The 23,596-nt window shown below is 41.9% G+C and overlaps 1 protein-coding gene across 2 annotated transcripts in view; it reads left to right on the plus strand.

The window, feature by feature from the left end:
* Window positions 1-23,596, plus strand: part of CDON (cell adhesion associated, oncogene regulated) — a 96,406-nt gene that overhangs the window by 40,393 nt on the left and 32,417 nt on the right. For both annotated transcript variants that reach the window (XR_013967604.1, XM_080817697.1), the window contains exons 5-12: window positions 118-261; window positions 897-1,184; window positions 3,086-3,355; window positions 10,149-10,499; window positions 16,913-17,202; window positions 18,705-18,879; window positions 20,889-21,017; window positions 22,488-22,691. Coding sequence is in view for 1 of the 2 variants with exons in the window: in XM_080817697.1 (XP_080673823.1) it covers window positions 118-261; window positions 897-1,184; window positions 3,086-3,355; window positions 10,149-10,499; window positions 16,913-17,202; window positions 18,705-18,879; window positions 20,889-21,017; window positions 22,488-22,691 (1,851 nt within the window). In the remaining variant the exon portion in view is untranslated. The remainder of the gene's footprint in view (window positions 1-117; window positions 262-896; window positions 1,185-3,085; window positions 3,356-10,148; window positions 10,500-16,912; window positions 17,203-18,704; window positions 18,880-20,888; window positions 21,018-22,487; window positions 22,692-23,596) is intronic.

Consider the following 23,596-nt stretch of genomic DNA (forward strand, 5'->3'; position numbering starts at 1 on the left):
TTCCTGATTGCTTATTTGCTGCTCTTCTCACGTCTGAGTTTAAAGCACAACTGTCAACCTTCATTTGTTGTGATTGGTATCTTCTAGAGGCTTAACTGCATTCCCTTCTCTCCTCAGAGAATTACTTAATCCTTCCGTCAGGAAATCTTCAGATTTTGAATGTATCTTTAGAAGACAAGGGATCATATAAATGTGCAGCTTTTAATCCTGTCACACATGAATTAAAAGTTGAACCCATTGGCCGAAAGCTTCTTGTGAGTCGTAAGTATTTGGGAGAATAATGGTAACTAGGAAGAAGTTACCTCAGAGGCCTTCCTTATAAAACATTGGGAAATCAGAGTTCATCCTCTTTGCTTATCATAAGAGAGTCTTATGAAACATTAAATACATAAGTGCATTATGGAATGGTATTGAACCTGTTTTTAAAAGATAATGTATTTTTAGAAGAGAATTTTGGTCAAGATTGACGGAGTGGAAAGCATATGGAGAGCTTGACCCTTCACTCAAGTAAAAAGAAATTACAGAGAAAATATAACTTTATATCCATGGTAATCAGATTGGTGGCTAACTGTGAATTATGAAAAAGTATGTGTTTTTCTCTTGCAGGTTATGGTAGCTGAACTGGGATAGAACCAATAGTCAAAGCACAACAAAGTAGTGGTTTCTGGGCTTGTCAGAAATTTAACATTTTCTCAACCGCTAATTCAGAAATAGCTCTAAAGGGTCACCAAGGGTTTTAGTTTTAATTCTCAACTAAAAATGAATTAGCTGCCAAGTAGGACCTTGTAGCGTAAAGAAGAATAAATGGGTAGGTGGGAAGGTTCTCACACATTTGCTAAGGAAGAGATTGGACGTGAATATTTAATAATAAAAAAATTTTTGTGTTCTTTTTCCAGGCCCTTCTTCAGAGGATTTTCACATTCTGCACCCCACCCTGTCACAGGTATTAGCTGTCCTTTCTCATAGCCCTGTCACGCTGGAGTGTGTGGTGAGTGGGGTCCCAGCTTCTCAAGTGCACTGGCTAAAGGATGGCCAGGACGCTGTGCCGGGAAGCAATTGGAGAAGGTTGTATTCTCATCTTGCCACAGACAGCATTGACCCAGCGGACTCTGGAAACTATTCTTGTGTAGTGGGAAACAAGTCTGGAGACATACAACGTGTGACTTACATGGTTAATGTACTTGGTAAGATGTTACTTATTAAACTGGTTTTTAAGTCAGGCTGATTTCCTGGTCTAACTGATCCTTGAATGGAAGATCTTTTTTTTTTTTTTTTTTTAAGATTTTATTTATTTATTTATTTATTTGAGAGAGAGAGAGTGAGATAGAGCAGGAGAGGGAAGATCAGAGGGAGAAGCAGGCTCCCTGCAGAGCTTGGAGCCCAGTGCGGGACTCGATCACGGGACTCCGGGATCATGACCTGAGCTGAAGGCAGTCGCTTAACCAACTGAGCCACCCAGGTGCCCTTGAATGGAAGATCTATTTGGGAGCTATCAATGAAACAGGGACTAGCTGGAAACACCTATATCAGTAGTCAGAACAAGCTTCATTTTTTTAAAGTCCTGCTGAATTTGGCAGGATTTCACAGCATTTCTTGGTGGCACAGAACATTTCACCTGGGATGCTCGTGAGAACCTCACCCCCAACCTGCTTATGTCATCCAGAGCTTGTTCTTCCTTTCTCATGACATGGAGGACAGAGATGGGAATTCAGGAGGATGGAAGATTCTGGGCTGTATCAGTGTGCAGTACCTGGCAGTAGTAACTAAGAGTACTGAGTGAAAAATGTCATCGTAAAAAGGAATCTGTATCGGAGCGCCTGGGTGGCTCAGTCGATTCAGCGTCCCTTTTGGCTCAGGTCATGATCCCAGGGTCAGGGGATCGAGTCCCACATCAGGCTCCTTGCTCAGCAGGGAGCCTGCTTCTCCCTCTCCCTCTGCCCCTCCCCCTGCTTGTGCTGTCTCTCTCTCTCTCTCTCTCTCTGTCAAGTGGATAAATAAAAAACAAAACAAAACAAACACTATTCGGTTTTATTTTCCCTTTTGGGATGCTTTCACTGTATCTGGCTCATAAAATTGGCATTATTTCCACCCGCATTTCTATATATACACTGTATCTCAAAGCTTCTCCTTTCCTTTCTTCTAGCTACCTACCTCATGTCTAGCAGCAGAACATGTTTTCCGTTATCAAAACAGATTTTCATGCAAGCCAGAAATAGTAGGTAGTAAGTGGTTTCATAGTAAAGATAGTTTTCATAAACTTCTACATGCGTGTCTTTGCAACAATGGCCTGACCTAGGTAACACAGGAAATAAGGAAGGGTATGGTGGGTGAGCTTTAAAGTGCAATGATAATCAGGTCTGATTAATATGCATAATCAAATAATTTGGGCGTATGTTACAAATGTTGGTAAATGATTTGCTTTGTCTCGGTGTAAGTGACTTGATGAATCTTAAAGTATCCATCTAAACTTAAGGCAGGGGGCGCCTGGGTGGCTCAGTGGGTTAAGCCTCTGCCTTTGGCTCAAGTCATGATTTCAGGGTGGTGGGATCAAGCCCTGCATTGGGCTCTCTGCTCAGCAGGGAGCCTGCTTCCTCTTCTCTCTCTGCCTGCCTCTCTGCTACTTGTGATCTCTCTCTGTCAAATAAATAAATAACATCTTTAAGAAAAATAAACTTAAGGCAGAATTGACCCTGGAAAGAATTTAACTTGCAAATAAGCATTCTTCTGTTTTGGCTCTTGTTTAGTGTGAAATCCAGGGAAACTATTTATTTTAAACAAATCACCTGAAACAAAGGCTCAGAGAAGCCCACGGGGTGTGTGTGTGTGTGTGTGAATTAAGTGGGTTGAGAGATCTAGAAAAAGAGACAATTACATATTAGTAACATATGGTTTATCCTATCAGAAGAAAGTCCAGATACACTTCTAATTTCTTCTTGATGACCACAGCAAATGGGAGAATGTGAATGAACAATGCAATTTGGTTTCAACCAGTTACGGGTAGAGGAAAGATTTTCTGTGTCTCGTGTGGTAATTTCAGAAGGTACCTCTTAGGGCCTCGAGTTTAATTGATTTGTTTGATTTTCAGAAAATGCTTCAATTTCAAAAGGACTACAGGATCAGACCGTCTCTCTGGGCGCCACAGTACAATTCACTTGTGAGGTTCACGGGAACCCAACTCCCAACCGTACCTGGTTCCATAACGCGCAGCCTGTTCGTCCTTCCCCACGACATCTCACTGCAGGAAACGGACTGAGAATCACCGGTGTGACTCTGGAAGATTCGGGGCTATATCAGTGTGTAGCAGATAATGGGATTGGATTCATACAGTCTACTGGGAGACTTGAGATTGAAAAAGGTAGGCTTTGAGTCCCGCAATGGTAGGGAGTTTTACTTTTACAGATAAGCTTTTGTTTTGGTTGAAAATATAACATTTTTACTAAAAAGATTTAATCCTATTACCATAACAAAACTAATGCCTATTTCCCACATTCTTTTCTAGTTCCATGATGAAGCAATATTATTTGACCAACCTCATTGGAAAAATTGGTTTTTTTTTTTTATTTTTTTAATTTTTTTATTTATTTGTCAGAGAGAGAGCGAGCGAGCGAGCACAGGCAGACAGAGTGGCAGGCAGAGGCAGAGGGAGAAGCAGGCTCCCCGCTGAGCAAGGAGCCCGATGTGGGACTCGATCCCAGGACGCTGGGATCATGACCTGAGCTGAAGGCAGCCGCTTAACCAACTGAGCCACCCAGGTGTCCCTGGAAAAATTGTTTTTAAGTGGTTTTTTTTTTTTTTAACAATTACTACCTAGTTTAAAAGGCATGTGGTAAAAATCTCTCATTCCTATTCCCCAGCCAACCATATTGCTTTTAGAACTAACTAGTTTTATTAGTTTCTTTCTTTTTTTAAAAAAATATTTTATTTATTTATTTGACAGACAGAGATTACAAGTAGGCAGAGAGGCAGGCAGAGAGAGAGGGGGGAAGCAGGCTCCCCGCTGAGCAGAGAGCCTGATGCGGGGCTCGATCCCAGAACCCCGGGATCATGACTTTAACCCACTGAGGCACCCAGGTGCCCCGTTTTTATCAGTTTCTTGAATATTCTTGTATGTGCATTTACGATCACTCACACATAACATGTCTGTGTGCATTTTAATAACATCTGTTTGTTTTTTTCCCCTAAAAGTTGGTGTAGTCTTCACCTTGAATTTTTCACTTAACGTATCTTGGATATCTTCCCATATTAAAGAGTGTTTCATTCCTTTTTCAAATTGCTGCTTATTAGTATATCATGATATAGTTGTAATGATTCGGCTAGTACCTTATTGATGGCTGTTTCTAATCTTTTGCCATTTTAAGGAGTTATACAGTGAATGTCCCTCTGCATAAATTATTTTACACAGGTGTGAATATCTGTACAATAAGTTCCTAGAAATGAACTTGCTGAATAAAAGCAGGCATGTGTTGGTAATGTGGGTAGATATTACGGAGTTGCTCTGCAAAATTGTTACTGGTTGGGGCACCTGGGTGGCTCAGGGGGTTAAGCCTCTGCCTTCTGCTCAGGTCATGATCTCGGGGTCCTGGGATCGAGCCCCGCATCAGGCTCTCTGCTCAGCGGGGAGCCTGCTTCCCCCTCTCTCTTTGCCTACTGCTCTGCCTACTTGTGATTTCTCTCTCTGTCAAATAAATAAATAAAATCTTTAAAAAAAAATTATTACTGGTCTTTTTACTCTTGCCGACCAGCAACGTGTAACTGCCTGTCTCCTCCTGTCCTCACTAAGGCAGGGTGTTACTTGTTTTTTAAATCTTTGCCAATCTGCTGGGTTAAAAAAAGTACCTTTGGATCTATGTTTCTTCTATTATGGTGAATTGGGCCTCTTTTCATGGGTATAAGTCATTTGAATTTGCTTTCTCATGTATTGACTTTTCATTGTCTTTTGTCCATTTTAAAAATTATATTGTTGGTCTTCTTTCTTGTGGACTGGTAGTTCTTTATATTTTAGGGAAATCAATCTTTTGTCTATGAGTTATAACTGTTTTCAGTGTCAAACAGTCAGTGTCATGCAGGCCAATTCTCTGACCTTCGTGCAATTATTTTAGAAGTTAATAGTAAATAATTTTTAATTGGCATGTATTTGGAAACATAAAATTATACTCCTCAATAGTGGAGTTAAAAAAAAGCTATAATGGAAATTTAATACTTTGGTAATGAAAATGCCACAGATCGAATCAGGTAGGATATAGTAAAAATGGAACTTGGAAGGAAATGTGTGCCCTTGAATGCTTATAAAGAAAAGTTTTTTTCATAAGAAAACTGGTAGGACTGAAAATTAGTGAGCTAAGTGAAATAACAGAAGAGATTTAAAGCAGAGGAAAAGAGATAATAAAGATAGGAGCAGAAATCAGTTGAACAGAAAATGAAGATAAAGGAGAGAGGATCTGTAAAGAAAAAGTTGGCTCTTTGGGACGCCTAGGTGGCTCAGTTGGTTAAGCAGCTGCCTTCGGCTCAGGTCATGATCCCAGCATCCTGGGATCGAGTCCCACAAGGGGCTCCTTGCTTGGCAGGGAGCCTGCTTCTCCCTCTGCCTCTGCCTGTGCTCGCTCACTCTCCCTCTCTCTCTCTGACAAATAAATAAATAAAATCTTAAAAAAAAGAAAAAGAAAAAGTTGGCTCTTTGTAAAATCTAATAGATAAATCTTTGGCAAAATACGAATAAACAATAACAGGAACAAAAAGTAAAAAGTCTTGTAGAGACTAAAAGTAAGAATGTGATGAACTTTGTGCCAATAACTTACAAATATAGGCAGAAATGGACAAATTCTTAGGAAGAATACAGCTTAGTAAGGCTGTGACTTAAAAGGAATTAAAAAGCCTGAATAGTTCTGTACTATCGGGAGGAAACTGATTAGGAGTTTAAAATCTTCCCACAGAGAAAACACCAGGCCAGCAGGTTTTGTGGAGAGTTCTACTAAGCTTTTAAGTAACAGGCCATTCCAAATATTAGACAAACCCTTCCAGAGGAAAGTAGGAAATGGGAACTCTACAGTCAGTATGATTTTGATTCTAAAAATCACATAGGAATGAATGGCATAAGAAAGGAAGATCAAAGGTCAATCTCATTTATGAACACAGATGCAAAAATCCTATGTAAATTAAAAAATTTTTTTTTTATTTCTTTATTCGACAGACAAAGATCGCAAGTAGGCAGAGAGGCAGGCAGAGAGAGGAGGAAGCAGGCTCCCTGCGGAGCAGAGAGCCTGATGCGGGGCTCGATCCCAGGACCCTGGGATCATGACCTGAGCCAAAAGCAGAGGCTTTAACCCACTGAGCCACCCAGGCGCCCCATCCTATGTAAAATATTAGCAAGCCATCCACATATAAGAAAAGGAAATCTATCTTGCTTAAGGAGTTATCCCAGGAATCTGCCAGAAAATTTAAAGTGTCACTCATCCTTTTGATTGAATAAAAAAGGAAAATAATATGATTATATCAACAGAGGTGGAAAAATTTGACATATTTCAGTATCCCTGTTACATGCTCTTAGAAGAATAGAAATAGAAGGGAATTTTCTTACTTTGATAAAAAGTGTCTAACAGAAACTTACCAGAAACATCACTTTTAGTGGTGAAATATTGGAAACATTCTCTTTAAAATCTCTTGTGTTTATTATCATACTCGAGGTTCTAACCACGGAAGGACAAGAAAAATAAACTATATAAGGATAAGAAAGAAAGAGACCAAATCATTATTAATTTATAACTGCTGTGATTGCCAACATAGAGAATTCTCAATTTGCTCACAAATTATTAGAAGTAATAAAAGCATTTAGCAGGGTGGCTGGCGGGAGACCAACAAGCAAGAATCAGTGTCTTTCTATATGCCAGTGTATTAGGTTTCTCCAGAGAAACAAAACCAATAGAATATGTAAGATATAAAGAAGAGGTGATTTATTATAGGAATTGGCTCACATGGTTATGGAGCTGGAGAAGGAGGAAAGCCAGTAGCGTGATGTATTTGTGGAGAGGAGGAGGAGCTGATGGTGTGAGTCCTGACCGAATCCAAAGGCTGGAGAAAGAGAAGGGCTGATGTTCGGTGTCTGAGGGCAGGAGAAGATGGATCAGCTTTAGCAGAGAAAGAATTCACCTTTCCTCTGCATTTTCATTCTACAGGGCGCTCAGCAGACTGGATGGTGCCCACCCATGATGGGCAGTGCCATCTGCTGTACTCTGTTCACCAGTTCTAATGCTGATCTCTTCCTGAAGCACCGTTGCAGACACACCCAGTTATTGGGACATCCCTTAGCTCAATTAAATTGACACATAAAATTAATCATTATAACCAGCAACAAACAGAAAATATAATGTAAAAGTCACCTTTCAGTATTAGCAACATTAAAAAGACCCAGGTAACTTAGAAAGGTAGACCAGTTGGTGGATAACCCAAATTCGGTATTAGATACCTGTCAGGTCATTTCAAAACCTCTTCTGTAGATTCATGCAATTTCAATTAAAATCCTATCAGAATATTTTGAGAATCTTGACAAACTGATTCTGAAATTTATATGGATGAGCAAAGGCCCAAGAATAGCTAAGACATAGGAAAAGAAGAAGAAAAAGAACATGGGGGGCTTGTTGAGATACTAGTATACAAAAATCTGTGGTAATTAAACTATATCGTCCTGGTGCAGGAACAAATAGATTCTTAGAATGAGACAGAGACCACCAAAGAGACATTTGCACGTAAGGACTTGACTTAGGTCACATTGCTGTTGACCAAGAGAAGGCTGTTCATTTCAATTTTGATGCTGGATAATTGGTTGTCAAAATGAAGAAAATGTATACAAAGACAAATTCCTAGTGGAATAAAGTTCCATCTACGAAAGGCAAGATGACCAAAAAAGAAAATAAATAAATTTATTTATTTATTTATCTATAGAAATTTATTTATTTATTTATTTATTTATTTATAGAGCGTGAGCGGGGTAAGGGAGGGGCAGTGAGAGAGTGAGAGACAGAATCCCAAGCAGACTCCCCCCTGAGCATAGGGGGCCCCGATGTGAGGTTTGATCTCACAACCCTGAGGTCATGACCTGAGCCAAAATCAAGAGTCGGATGCTTAAACGACTGAGCCACCCTGGCACCCTGAGATGGCAGAATTTTTGAAGAAAATACAAGAGAGTGTCTATCTGATTGGGTTTCAAAACTTAAGACATTTTGAGCTAATTTATTTTAAAAGATTGACGCAACTCCGTTGAAGATGGAACATCTTTGTTATTAAAGGGTGCCACTAAAAATGGAAAGAAAAGCAATACACTGTGAGAAGGTACTAGTGACATGTAGAACTAATAAAAGAACAGTATCTGGAATTTCTGAAGAACTCTGAACCGTGACAAAAGAGATAAAAAATATGTACAAAAGTCATTTCACAAGGGAGGGAAAATATCGGTGACACAGGTGAAAAGATGTTCAACTTCATTAGTACTCAGGGAGATGCAGGTTATGCCCAGTGAGGCAAGCTGTTACACTGACTAGATTGGCAAAAATTAAGAAATGTGGGGCGCTTGGGTGGCTCAGTGGGTTAAACCTCTGCCTTCGACTCAGGTCATGATCTCAGGGTCCTGGAATTGAGCCCCACATCGGGCTTTCTGCTCAGCAAGGAGCCTGCTTCCTTCTCTCTCTCTGCCTGCCTCTCTGCCTACTTGTGATCTCTGTCTTTCTGTCAAATAAATAATAAAATCTTTTAAAAAAATTCAGAAATGTATTCATACCAAGTGATGGTTTTGTCAAATGTAGGAAGTAGGGCCGGAGGAGGAAAAGGCTGCTCTGGAGAAAATGCCATTTGTAATTAATATTCCATTGTAGGTGCACTTAAAAATAGCTCCAGGGGTGCCTGGGTGGCACAGTCGGTTAAGCACCCGACTCTTGGTTTCAGCTCAGGTCATCTCATGGGGCATGAGATCGAGCCCCACGTTGGGCTCTGTGCTTAGCCCAGAGTCTGCTTGAGTTTCTCTTTCCCTCTCCCTCTGCTCCTCCCTCTTGCTCTCTCTCTCTCTCTCGAATAAATAAATAAATCTTAAAAAAAAAAAAAATCTCCAGGAATGAATACCTACCTAGGACCACAAGGAAAGAGTTGGTGTCACTGTCGTTTGGGAAAAAAGTGTTGTTCATTTATATGGTAAGAAATACGTTCATCAGCTTTTACACAGAACTGGTTTCTCTCCCAGGATTTTTGTAATCAGATACTCCCCTCCCCTGACCCGGGAATTAACTGTGTTTTTGTGAAGGAGTATTATTCTGTTTTATGCTCCTTTGCACTGTTTTCATGTTTAAAGCCTGAGATTTTGGCTTTGCCTGTTCTGTACTTAGAACGGTCAGATGTGTGTGGGTTACATAGTGGAAAGCTCACAACAGATTCCTTTATGTACATCCCTTTTTTCCTAGAAGACAGGATGTCTAAGTAGGAGATGTCTAGGAGCCTACAATGAAGAATTCTACTTTTTTAAAAAATGTTTTTATTTGAGAGAGAAAAGCACAATCAGGGGGGAGCGGCAGAGAGAGAGGGAGAAGCAGGCAACCTGCTGAGGAGGGAGCCTGATACGGGACTTGATCCTAGCACCCTGGGATTGTGACCTGAACTGGAGGCAGATGCTTAACCTGAGCCACCCAGGCGCCCCAAGAATTCTACTTTTTATGGGCAGTTTTACTTGCTAAATTTGAGAAGGGAACTAAAAAGAAGCAAGTTATCTTTGTTTACTATCATTACTGTATCACTCTTTGCACGTGACTTTGCAGAAACTGTTATCTCTGTGAATGAATATGTTCTCCATACTGTTCTGCATGTAAAACACTGCTTAGAGAATTGTTAACTCGATTTACTGCGGTGATCATTTCACAAAGCATATATATGTGTTGAATCATTATGCTGTGCACCTGCAACTAATGTTATATGTTGATTATAACATAAATGTTGATTTAACATTCAGTTAAAAAAAACACTGTTGAAGAAACACATGTATAAAGATGCATTGCAGACTGCTACTTGGTCACAACATTGAGAACATTTATGCAGTAAGATGAGTTGATGTTATTTTGCATTGTAGATACAATGATGTTCTTACTTTTTCTGTGTGTGAATTACTTTTTTAACAGGCGGTGGACTCAAGCCAGTTATAATTACATCACCAGCCAGTGCGCAGGTGGTAGACGGAGACTTTGTGACTTTGTCCTGCAACGCCACTGGAATGCCAGTCCCGATCATGCGCTGGTACGACAGGCATGGGTTGATAACCAGCCATCCGTCTCAAGTGCTTAGATCCAAATCCCGGAAATCACACTTACGACCTGGGGGCTTTGATCTGGAGCCGGTCTACTTCATCATGTCCCGCGCTGGCGCGAGCTCCCTGTATATTCAGGCTGTCACTCAGGAGCATGCCGGGAAATACACCTGCGAAGCTACCAACGAACATGGCAGCGCACGGTCAGAGGCAGTCCTCTCAGTGGGTGAGTGGCCTTTCTCGTTTTTTCTCAGGTGATCAGCTTCCTCCAATGGTAGGTAATAAAGTGCTTTGAAGCATATTATTCTCATGAGTCCAGCAATCATCCCCCCCCACCCCATGATAGTGAAATACAGAACTGTAGTTTTTGGTATTTGGTCTTCACATGAACCGATGAACCTTAATCTCCCTTTCTGATCTTTCTTGTTAGGGCTGTGGTTGTCTTGTGGACAGCTCTCCTTTGGGAGCAAGCCCTAGTTATGACCTCTTTGCGTGATTAATGCTTTTGGTTTTCTAAACTACTGAAAACGGTCATTGCAGACATTTTTTTCAAGGGAGCCCTTGGTAAGTACAGTATCTGGAGTCTCGAGCATCGAGAAAGTGGAATCGTGGTCCTATCAAACAGTACCTTTTACTCAGAGTTACCTTTCTAATGGAATGTATAACATTTATTCTTTTTTTTTTTAAAATTAACATATAATGTGTTATTTGTTTCAGGGGTACAGGTCTGTGATTCATCAGTCTTACACAATTCACAACTCTCACCGTAGCACATACCCTCCCCAATGTCCACCACCCGAGCCACCCTATCTCTCCCATCCCCCTCCCCTCCAGCAGCCTGAGATTAAGAGTCTCTTATGGTTTGTATCCCTCTCTAGTTTCGTCTTTCATTTTTTCCTCTCTTCCACTATGATCCTCTGTCTTGTTTCTCAAATTCCTCATTATCAGTGAGATCATATGATAACTGTCTTTCTCTGATTGACTTATTTTGCTTAGCATGATACCCTCTAGTTCCATCCACAAATCATTGCAAATGGCAAGATTTCGTTTTTTTTTGTTTTTTTTTTTAATGGCTGCATATATAACATTCATTCTTGATCTTCTGATTTTTGGTGAGGATGTCTTAAAAGCTTTATACAGTTTTTGAGGAACTAGTGTATAGAGTATCAATATTATTAAGGTTAATTCAAATCCAAACCTTCTGCCAGGAAGTACTTAGAACAGCCTTCTCCCGCAGGTGGTCAGTGCAGTGGAGACTGTCCCCTTACTTATCATGCAAGAGGCAGCGTACTGCCCGTAGTTTTGGCAGCTGAGGGCCTTGCCGTGGGCTGCTGCTTTAGAGAGCTTCGTGTGGCCTTCTTCTGCCTGGGCCCTCAGATCCCACAGGTCAAAAAGTCCACGGGGTCAAGGGGTTGTGCTTACCCAGAGCCTGGCACCCATGTTCCTCCCTCCGTACAGCAGGACGGGGCTCTGGGATTCCTTGCTTTCATTAGTTCACAGTCTGGTTCCACACAGCTCTCTCTCCGTGGCCTGTCCTTCAGAGTGCAGGCCACACCACCAGTGGCCGGGACCGTTAAGCCAGGAGAGTGGACAGGGGGGCAGTCTTTTGCACAGGAGTGAAGGCGAAGTAGACAGAGGTTGGATGTGTACACGTGTATTTCCATTCACATGCACACAGGGACCCTCTAGCTCTAGATGAAGCTGGAGGTGGGGAGAAGTGGGGAAGACCAGGCACTTCCATTATCCTCTTGTGCCCCTCTGTGTGTGCCAGAGGTGGAGGTGATGGGGGGGGTTAAGCCTGTACGCTGGGTTAGCTTCCTGGCTGTGCCACTTCGGAGCTTTGAGACCTGGGGCAAACTGTTGAACTCCTTTCTGCTTATTTCCTCATCTGCGTAACAGACAGAGCAAAGGCCCTCCCCATCGGGTGGACGTGAGAATTGAAGGAATTCATAGGAGTGAAGTGTTGAGAATGGTGTCTGGCAGTAGAAAACCTTCAAATGCTAAGTATTAGGTTATAATTATTGCTATCTAATGAATAGTACATGGTAATTACCCCAGGTAGTGATTAGGGACAGAAGGAATAGTTACTGATTTAGTCATCTTAAGAATCCTCAAAGAAGGTGGTTGAGTGTTGCATAAAGGTATACATATATAAAAATGGGTGTGCGTATGGATACAGGTGTGTGTGTACATACTGCTAAGCAAAAGTAGGAGTGGGTCTACTCAAAATTGTTAGCTGTAAGACAGGTGTAGCCCAGGCACTGCTTGGATGGGGTCATTGTGTCATGTAAATACAGGGTAGCAGCAGGCATAGACGGGATAGTTGTAGCTGATGGAACTAGATAGTTTGTCTAACTGCCTCACTTTAAATATGAAAGATCTGAATGCCTTAGAAGATGCATAAGCTAACTTCTTTAGGCTAGGACTTTCTAGAGCTTTAAGACCCCCCCCCAACCCCTGAGGATTTTAAGTCTTGATAAATGCCATTATCATGTGTAGTAAGTCACCCCATCACAGACATCCTACCTAAGTGGCCCTTGCATTTCCTCTTTTGCATGCTCTGTAGTTCTTAAGATCCAGGTGAGTTCACCAAAGCTCACAACAATATAGAACAACCCACTTCTCTTTACAGGAGTCTGAGCCTTATCAAATTCTAACATACTGAGAGCTTATTTACTTTTTTTTTGTGAAGAGGGGAGTAAGCAAGGTCAAAGAGAGAGATGAGTACCCCCTCCCCCCTTTTCTCTTAGCAGAGACCTTGGGTTTTGAGGTCTTGGGTGTACAAATATTTATAGAGTGGGTTGTAACTCTCAGAACTACAGTGGAAGTTGGCCTGGGACAGTCCAGGGAGGGTGGCTGGCATGAGTGGTCACAGTGGGAAGGGCTTTGACAGGTTTGGTTATATTCCTTGTTTAATTAGTTTCAATTCAGAGTCATTAAATTCGTCGCCATTAAAAGTAGTGTTTTTATCAGTCTCTTTTCCAATTCAAAAAGTGTCCTACCTTTAAAAAAGATGTCTCATCTGACCATTTCACTTTTTTTTTTTAAGGTTTTATTTATTTATTTGAGAGAGTGTGTGAGAGAGAGAGAGATTGTGAGCGGTGGAGAGGGGTAGAGGAGGAGCAGATATCCTGCTGAGCAGGGAACCCGACACGGGACTTGATCCCAGAACCCTGGGATCACGACCTTAGCCGCAGGCAGATGCTTAACTGACTGAGCCACCCAGCTGCCCTCACAGAGTTGTTTTGAAGATAAGTTGAAGTAACATATGTGAAAAAACTTTTGAAAGTAGCATTGAGCCCTTATAAATTGTGTCTAGTAGCTCATGAGTATTCAAGTTATATTATTGGAAATAGTAGAGGGGAAGGAATTGAATCTCCTTCTTAATAAAAGTTACAGAAAGTCTCACTGCATCCTAAAGAGCAGAAGTGGAATTTTACTTCCATATGGTTAGACCCCAGTTGGAGCACAGTTTGTCTCCTGCCTCTGGATCAGTTGAGGCCTGTGGTCTTTAAACTCTTGTCCAGCCAAATGCCATTTCCCAGTGGTTACCAGCTCAGGAGATCCATGAAACTGCTAATGATAAGAAGGTTGTTCTGCCACAAGAGCATGGAGATTCCTCAAAATTTGAATATAGAGGGGCGCCTGGGTGGCTCAGTGGTTTAAAGCCTCTGCCTTCGGCTCGGGTCGTGATCTCAGGGTCCTGGGATCGAGCCCCGCATCGGGCTCTCTGCTCAGCGGGGAGCCTGCTTCCTCCTCTCTCTGCCTGCCTCTCTGCCTAGTTGTGATTTCTCTCTGTCAAATAAATAAAATTAAAAAAAAAATTTGAATATAGAGCTACCCTATGTCCCAGCAATTGCACTACTGGGTATTTGCCCCAAAGATACAAAGGTAGTGATCTGAAGGGGCACCTGCACCCCACTGTTTATAGCAGCAATGTCCGCAATAGCCAAACTGGAAAGAACCTAGATGTCCATCAACAGATGAATGGATAAAGAAGACGTGGTGTACATATCTACAATAGAATACTATGCAGCCATCAAAACCCCCGAAATCTTGCCATTTGCTAAGATGTGGATAGAACTAGAGGGTATTATGCTAAGCGAAATAAGTCAATCAGAGAAAGACAATTACTGTATGATCTCACTGATATGATGAACTTGAGAAAAAAGACAGTGGGTCATAGGGGAAGGGAGGGAAAAATGAAACAAGATGAAACCAGAGAGGGAGACAAACCATAACAGACTCTGAATCTCAGGAAACAAGCTGAGGGCTGCTGGAGGGGAAGGGAGTGGGAGGGATCGGGTGGCTGAGTGATGGACACTGGGGAGGGAATGCGCTATGGTGAGTGTTGTGAATTGTGTTAAGACTGATGATTCACAGACATGTACCCCTGAAACAAATAATATGTTATATGTTAATACAAAAAATTTAGTAACAAAAAATAAAAATAAATTAGAAAACTAAAAGCCATTCTCCCCACCCTGAGCCCCAGCTGAGTTAGCGCCCGTTGCTCGAGTCCCTCTGGCCGCAGCAATAGCACTAGCTCACCCTCTTCCCAGCCAGCCCGTGTTCTGACTCACTAGGTAAACACGGGCAGCTCCAGAAGCAATATTTTGAAGTTTGTCTCCATGAACTTAATTAGTTTTCTCCTATATGATTTTCTCTCTGGCGTTTTGTTTTCTTTAATGGAGGACGCGTCTGGGATACCTTTTCTCTTTTAAACTGAGAACTGACCCTACACTGTTAGCTGTGTTTTGGGGGTTTTTTGTTTTGTTTTTTGGGGTTTTTTTTGGCTGCTTCTCTCCTGAACTGGCGTGATTGTCCTAAAAACACACCCACCTTTTCTTTTTTTTTTCCTAAACCAGGAATCCGACCTCATTGTGCAAAAGAAAGCCTTTCACATTGTTTCCCCTGCTCCCTTCCTCTACACAAGTGGTCAAACATAGGAGATGTTTTTGTCGCCAGTACGAATAGCACTTTAGAGAAAGCAAGCTGTCAGTACTTGGGTTTCGTGGTGCTGGCCGCATACTTGTTTTCCTAGACTGCTTTCTCGTTTTTGACAGCCGCCCTGCTGACAGTCTTCTGCCAGCTCTTGTCACCATCTCCCAGAACCTTAATTTCTTCATCTGTAAAGTAGGAGTGGTGCTATATACCGAAGAATGTTGTTTGGGGAATTTAATGAGATTATATTCCTTAAGAGTGTAGCACAATAATTGGCACGTACTATGTCCTCAGTAAATTTTGGGGGGGGGTGATAAATGCAACTTATTTATTTTTTCAGTGCAAATAAAAGTATTTTTCCCTTCTCTGGATGTTGTAGATGGTTTTAGTCGTATTAAGACTGTTGGCTTGTTTTATTTTTCTTTAGATTGGCAGTTTTTTGTTTGTTTGTTTGTTTGTTTTATTTACTGGAGTGGCAGTTTCTTAAGCCGACCTTTGATTCTATCCAGAAAGAGGACTTGCTTTGGAAATAAGTAAACTCTTCTTCCATCTTTGCTAGTCTTGTTTCATTTCTCTACTCTTGTTGAATATAAACTGTTTTGCTTGTGTAGGGTAAGTATTTTAGTTCTCCAGTAGCCTCTCTATTTATTTATGTTTTAAGATGGATTTATTTATTTGAGAGAGACGGAGAGAAAGCGAGCCAGCGAGCATGCATAGGGGGAGGGGCAGAGGGAGAGGAGTTGACTTCCCACTGAGCGTGGAGCCCAAGGCAGAGCCCCATCTCATGACCCTGAGATCGTGACTTGAGCCGAAACCAAGAGTTGGACACTTAATCAATGGAGCCACCCAGGCGCCCCCTCCAGTAGCCCCTCCGTCATCTCTTACGTTTCTGTGGGTTGACCGGATGTAGCTGGGCAATTCTGCTGGTCTTGCTTTGGATCCCTTATGCTGTTGCAGTCATATGGCACCTGGGACTGGAACAGCCAAAGTGGCTTCACTCCCATGTGCGGCGCTTTTGTGAAAGCTGGAATCCCCAGCTGCCTCCCCTTCCTTCCCTCCATCCCCCCGCACCCCTGTAGTCTCTCTGCGCGGCTCGCTTGGCTGTCTGTACGTGGCAACACAAGAGTAGAAGTGCCAGGCCTTCTTAAGACTCAAGGCTGGAAGAGCACAGTCTTACTTCTGCCTTCCATTGGTCAAAGCCCCTCCTAGGCTCAGCCCCCATTCAGCGGGGAGGGGACCGCCCGAGGGTGTGAATGCTGAGGACTGTCTTTGGAGACCCGCTGCCCAGTAGGTCATAGCCTCACTCTTGACTCTTTCCTTACTATTTAGTTCACCTTGTCCCAAAGGGAATGCATTGCTTCATTACCAACGGGAGTTAATGCTCTGTGTTCTCCAAATTAAAATCTTCCAAGGTTAACTTAGCAAATTGTTGTAAAAGGGAATACTAGCATAGAGCAAGAAAGAATAACGTCCTTCAGATCACTCAACTGTGGCATCGTGACATTGATTTTGCAATAAGAGGTTGCTCCTGGAGGTTAGCTGTTTCCATGAATTACAAATTGAGATGCTCCTTCTTTTTAGTTCTTGGGCTCAGATTGTCATTATCCGTGGGGCCAGTTAGATGGCTCTGTGGCAGGCCCTGAAATAATGAATTTCCTCAAGCGCTCTCTTCTCTCTTCCTCCCATCCTCTACAGTTCCTTTCGAAACAAATACCAAAGCGGGACTGGCCACAGCTTCAGGTCCGTCTCGGAATGATAAAAGAGATGGTTCAGAAGCTGGATCGTTGAGCTCCTTCCCAGTGAAGGAGCACCCCAGGGCAGTGGACTCAGCACCAGAGAAAAATGCTAGTGCAGCCACCGTCCCGGACGCCCCCATCATTCTGAGCCCTCCGCAGACCTACACAGCTGATACGTACCACCTGGTCTGGAGGGCCGGGAAGGATGGCGGGCTGCCCATCAATGCCTATTTCGTGAAGTATCGGAAGGTAATCTCTTCTCATTTGCCAACTTTCTCTTCATACGCCTTAACGTTGTGTGTGGAACATGTGCTTATTATCTTTGACTTTTATGGAGCAGCAGGAAACAGAACAGGAGTGTTCTAGGACCGAGTCTGGGAGAGCTGTCCCAGCAGTCATGCTGGACTTACCAGTCTTATAAAAGCAGTAAGAATGAAGGATGCATAATTTCCCCCAAAATAGGAATTCTAAGAACCCAGTGACTTCTTGATGTTTTTTATCAAGCATTTTAACCCCTAGGGTGCAAAGCTCTAGAAACCGCTCTTTAAAAAGTCATCCCTTCTCTTTCTGAGATAGTAAAATACAGTTTATTTAGCAAATAAAGCAGTTTCTTATTAGAAACTCTGAACAAAGTCCTCTGGCCTAATTTCTGACGGTTACGTTTACTTCATGTTATCCTTCTTCATTGTATTGGAATGTGATGTTGTTTGGTGATTTATTCCAGTGAACCTTGATCCTCCCCATTGATTTTTCAGTGTTTATCCTTCCAGAGGCTTCTATTAAAGCAAAATGAGAAAATCTCCTTTTTCTTTTTTTTAAAGATTTTATTTATTTATTTATATGTCAGAGGGAGAGAGCGGGAGACCACAAGCGGGTAGAGCAGCAGGCAGAGGCAAAGAGAGAAGCAGGCTCCCTGCTGAGCAAGGAGCCCGATACGGGACTCGATCCCAGGACCCTGGGATCATGACCTGAGCCGAAGGCAGCAGCTTAACCAACTGAGCCACCCAGGCGTCCCGAGAAAATCTCCTCTGTTTAATGAGACTAGTAAATGAACCAAAGATGCCCTCCTAGTTAAAATACTTTTCTTTGTCCAAGCCATTTTGGTACCCATTTAATATCTGGAAGAACGAACATGGTGATATTTGAAAGTTTATTCACTGTTTCTAACCTAAGGATTCCGGGTAAAGAAACTTTTATTGATATTCTTACCCACGCAAAAACTTCCATCCAATGTCATTTCCTGGTTCCATTAACTGAGACACAGCAGATTAGATCTTTTTAAAATTTATTTCCTCCAGTACATGTGGAACGTGTCAAGATAGGAAGAATGCTGGACCTGGATAATGGATAATTGCAGAACTCATATGTGCATACGTATTCTAGTTTATTATATATTATCATTAATACAGATTATTATATACTTATTTTATGCTTCTATTAGCACAATAAGAAACGAGTATTGTTTCCTTCATGAGTAAAGGAAACAAACTCTGGGAGATCAGATAACTTTCTTGAGGCTATAAGTTAGTGGTAAGTAGCAGAACCAGGAGTCTTTTTATTCCTAAGAATTCCCAAGTTGTCGCTATGTGTCTCCTTCTATTTATTATTATGAAGAAGTATTACATCTCTTTTGCTTGCAAGGGGGATATTCCATACCAAAATTCATGTGAAACTGAAGATTTTCTCCAATTTGAACGGAAGGTTTTTCCTCCCCGAATCTCCTTTTTAACGGCTTATTTTCTCTTGAGTAGCTAGATGATGGTGTTGGCCTCGTGGGAAGCTGGCACACGGTTCGAGTCCCAGGAAGTGAAAATGAGCTCCATTTAACAGAACTGGAGCCCTCTAGTCTCTATGAAGTTTTGATGGTCGCAAGAAGCGCAGCGGGTGAAGGCCAGCCCGCCATGCTCACCTTCCGAACGAGCAAAGGTGAGTATCACCTTCCTTAAGAGGAATGAGCTGGCCGGCCGGATGTCACTTTATTAGTTAAGTGTCCTTTTGGGTCATAGAGATTCTTTTTTTTTTTTTTTTAAGATTTTTTAATTTATTTTTTTGACAGAGAGAGATCACAAGTAGGCAGAGAGGCAGGCAGAGAGAGAGGGGGAAGCAGGCTCCCTGCTGAGCAGAGAGCCTGATACGGGGCTCGATCCCAGGATCCTGAGATCATGACCTGAGCTGAAGGCGGGGGCTTAACCCACTGAGCCACCCAGGTACCCCGAGATTCTTATATATAAATTCCCTAAATAATTTGATGATCATGCCTTTTGGGGCCATGCATGTTGTATTATGCCATCCCATCCAGTGTTCTACAAATATTTCTCAGGGTTTATGATAGGTAAGGCATTAGGGTAGGTGATATAGGGAAAACAAAGATGCTCAAGACAAGATCCATCCTAACGGGGCTTCTCCTTTGCTAAGGAGGGTAAGACATAAATAAATAGCAACTACAGGGCAGGATTTCAGTTGTGCTAATGTTTACTGAATGCTCTCTGTGTGCCAGGCCGTAAACAGAATCGACAAAACTCCTTGCCCTCATGGAGCTCACGTTCTAGCTGGGAGAGACTTACACCTAAGTTATAAGTACATTAGAAAGTGATGAATGCCGTAAGAGACGTAAGTTAGGGGATGGATATAGGAAGTGGGTGCCATAGCAGTTGTCACAATTTAAGCGAGGTGGCCAGGGAAGTCCTCAGTGGGCAGTCAGCAGGGGAGCAGAAGGTCCAGGGTGAAGTGGGAAGGCCACATGGTTATCTGGGGAGAGAACATGCCAGCTGAGAGAGTAGCAAATGCAGAGACCCCAGGGCAGGGTGCGCTTGAGGTACCCTAGAAACACTAAGAGGGCCCCTGTGACAGAAGTAAAGTGAGGAGGCTCTAGGGGAGAAAGCTCAGGGAGATGACAGAGGGGCCAGGCCACACGGTGCTTTGTCGCCCCTGCCAGGACATTGACTTTGACTCTAAGTGAGCTAGAAGCTCTGGAAGGTTTGAGCTGAGTTGTGACACTGTCTGCCATATGTTTCAACAGGGGACTCCGGCTGTAGGGTAAGGATAGACTGGAGGAGGGCACAGGTGTCAGCAAAGAGGCCAAAATATGACAAGTAAAGGACTTAGAAGATGCTGGAGGAGTGCAAAGAAAGGATGTTCTTTCTGTGGGTTAGCTTGTTGAGGGTAAGCTTGATTGAAAAGATACCATTATAGCTTGGTCATCAATGGACAAAAAGACCAGTGAGTGGAGAGGGGAACGGGGCGGAAGAATATTTTAGTCTGAAGTAGAAAATAAAAGGGAGGTATGATCGAGAAGAAATTTATTTATTGGCTTTTGAAAAAGACCCTTTCATACTAATGACCGAGTCTAGCTCGAAAAAGAATGAGTATTTCTTATTTGAATTCTGTTTTGAGTTAATTTTCATAATCAGCCCACAGTTGTTTATAGAATCTGACCTATTATAAATACTGAATAATAAGCACATATTTCGGTTTTATAATAATCACCCATTTTCACTTTTTGCCTCTTGGAATTTTCAAACTCAACATCATAATTTTCCCATAAAGAGACAGAAGCTCTTTAAGCATGAATTTTATGCTTTGGAATTAAGAAATAGGTAGAAGAAAAACGCATGAATAGTTTGAAAGCCTTTACTCATTTGACTTTTTTTACTTTGTGGTGTTTATTCTGTGTATAAATGAAAGTCTGCCTGATGAAGAAAGACACCTTTTAGTTTTCCCTTAAAAAGGCTATTAGAAAAAGACAACATAATTTTCAAGTTCGATTCCTCGGATTAGCTACGTATTTACAATGTGGGTCTGAAATTTAGACCCTGTAACAGAGAAGCTCTAATATCTGTATACCAGTTGAGTTTTTTATAGTATCTTTTCTTACTTTACATATACCCAGAAGTTTATGTTGCAGTAGATGAGTATACATCTTCTAACTTTTCTAGAGAAAACAACCTCATCAAAAAACACACAGGCATCCTCACCCCCCATGGGCGTCCCTCGGCGCCCCGTTGTTTCAGAGGCTGCGGACAACTTCGGAGTGGTTCTTACAGATTCCTCTAGGCATAGTGGAGGTAAAGTGGAGAATCTTCATTTTATTGATTTTGTTTGTTTACCAGTGGACCTGACATGTTTCAGATTATTTGGGGGTTGGAGTGGGAGAGGGTGTTTGTTTGTCATTTGGATTATAACCTCTTCCAGGTCCCACTTCAGCCATTTTTTTAATGCTCTATACTCACATCTTGGTAACTCACTGTCATGATTGGTATTTAAGGTAATACACTCAGATTCAAAATGTTCTGGTACTAAGGTTATGTAACTCATAAAAAGAATTTTTCTGCTTTCTCTTTGGCAAAGAAACCAAATTTATACTTTGAAAGTCTGATCTCTCTCTCTCTCTCTTTTTTTTTTTTTTTTAAGATTTTATTTATTTATTTGACAGACAGAGATCACAAGTAGGCAGAGAGGCAGGCAGAGAGAGAGGGAGAAGCAGGCTCCCTGATGAGCAGAGAGCCCGATGCGGGGCTCGATCCCAGGACCCTGGGATCACGACCCGAGCCGAAGGCAGAGGCTTTAACCCACTGAGCCACCCAGGCGCCCCTACATTCCGATTTTTAAACTCCAACTTGTCTTTGTTTTATGTCACACGCTTTCTCTTTTAGATCTTGATGATTCTCCTGTGTAGAGATTCTTTTTCCTAATAACCTTTTTCTGTTCAATCTGTGCTGTTTGTCCTTGGGTGAGTTTTAACCTTCTGGGAATCAGTTGGAGGAAGTTGTTGGTTATCTAGGGCCAAAAAAGAGATTCACTAACAGTTCTATTCATTCTGTTTCCATTGCTTTCTAACTTGAAAGGAATACAGTAAGTATCACTCAAAAGTTGCCTGCTTTGAATATTTTCCTCTTTTTACCCAGTATGCAGTTTGTTTTTTAAATGCCGCCATTTTCTCCATAAAGGTACCATGGGCAACGTCATTGTGTTCTTTCTTATGTATTTGTGTTGGGGCTAAAGAGGTGTTGAGACAGAGTGGTCTTGCTTAAGGAATGTGGCACAGGCTAGACAGCAGGGCTCCCTTAGTGACTTATCTAATAATCTGCAGATCATCTGCTGAATGTGTTATAGCTTGGGTGGATTAAGAAAACATTTAAATAAAATAACACCCAATTTTAAACATTTACTGTAAATTATAAGCAGTCAGACATGAGGCACCGAGTAATAATTACTTTATACACTGTTTAGCTATGAATCCAAAGTAGCATGGTCACTATTCTCATTACCATTAATTTTCAGTTTTTTAGAGCTAATTCTCAAGTTTATATATCTTATTTTTCCTTCCTTTAATTTCCTGTTTTTGGCCATTTCATTGCCTGTTAGCTTTTAACAGAGGGCGGGAAGATAGTTGTGATGATGTTACTAACTCTGCTAATAAGTTTGGTGATGAACCTTTAATAAAATGTTGCTTAGGAATTTATCTCTTTCAGTTTATTTGAGTTATTCTTGTCTCTGACACTGTGGGTTATTGGAATGGATGTTTCCGTGTTTAGTTCCAGAGGCACCTGACCGGCCTACCATCTCCACGGCATCGGAGACCTCTGTCTACGTCACTTGGATTCCTCGGGCCAACGGGGGTTCTCCAATCACTGCCTTTAAGGTCGAATACAAACGGATGAGGACAAGTGATTGGCTGGTGGCCGCTGAAGATATCCCTCCTTCCAAACTTTCTGTGGAAGTTCGTAGCTTAGAGCCAGGTAGTAATACTCAAACATTTCCTTTTTTGCCATCTGTGCTGACTTTATTACTATTTTTTTTTAGATTTTATTTATTTATTTGAGAAAGAGAGCATGAGAGCCAGAGAGTTTGAGAGAATGAGTGGGGGGAGGGGCAGAGGGAGAAGCAGACTCCCCGAGGAGCAGGGAGCCCGGCATGGGTCTTGATCCCAGGACCCCGGGATCCCCACCTGAGCTGAAGGCAGATGCTCAACTGACTGAGCCACCTAGGTGCCCTGTGCCGACTTTAGATGCCTATTTGTAATGATTTTGTATTCCTCTAGTTGTTAAAGTAATGGGAACCTATTCTGTGAAAATTTGAAAGGAAAGAAACTAGAGAGAAGAGAAGTCACACGAAACCTACCCATCCAGAGATAAGCAATGTTTACACTTTGGTATATTTTTTGTAGCCTTTTTTGTTTTTTAATCATACCACAAATCATGCCAGGATCATGCCATAAATACTGTTTTGTGACCCCATTTTCCCTATATCACAGGCATTTTCCAGTATCATTAGAAATTCTTCAAAAACTCAGTTTTTTAATAATTCTCTATGTACTATATAAGTATATTATAATTATAATTTTTTTCTGGGTTTTGGATTATCTTTAACTGTCAGTAACTTAGAAAGAGCTTTGCGATGTCATCTTTGTGTATGTGTGTGTAGGTGTTTTGCTATGATTACATGTTTTAAGAGGAAAATTGCTTGTTATTCGACTAAAATTGTTTGCTCTAATGATGAACCTCAGCCTCATTATACTTAGCACTTAGGCTATGGAAACGAGAGAACACCTAAGGCTTCCTTGCTCTGTAAGTCTCATTTCAGCAGAAGGAGCCCCCCCTCCCCCACCGCCACCCCACTATCTTGAGGCCTCGTGCGGGAAGTT

The sequence above is a fragment of the Martes martes genome (genome assembly GCF_963455335.1).
Source record: "Martes martes genome assembly, chromosome: 10".
Taxonomy (NCBI): Eukaryota; Metazoa; Chordata; class Mammalia; order Carnivora; family Mustelidae; genus Martes; species Martes martes.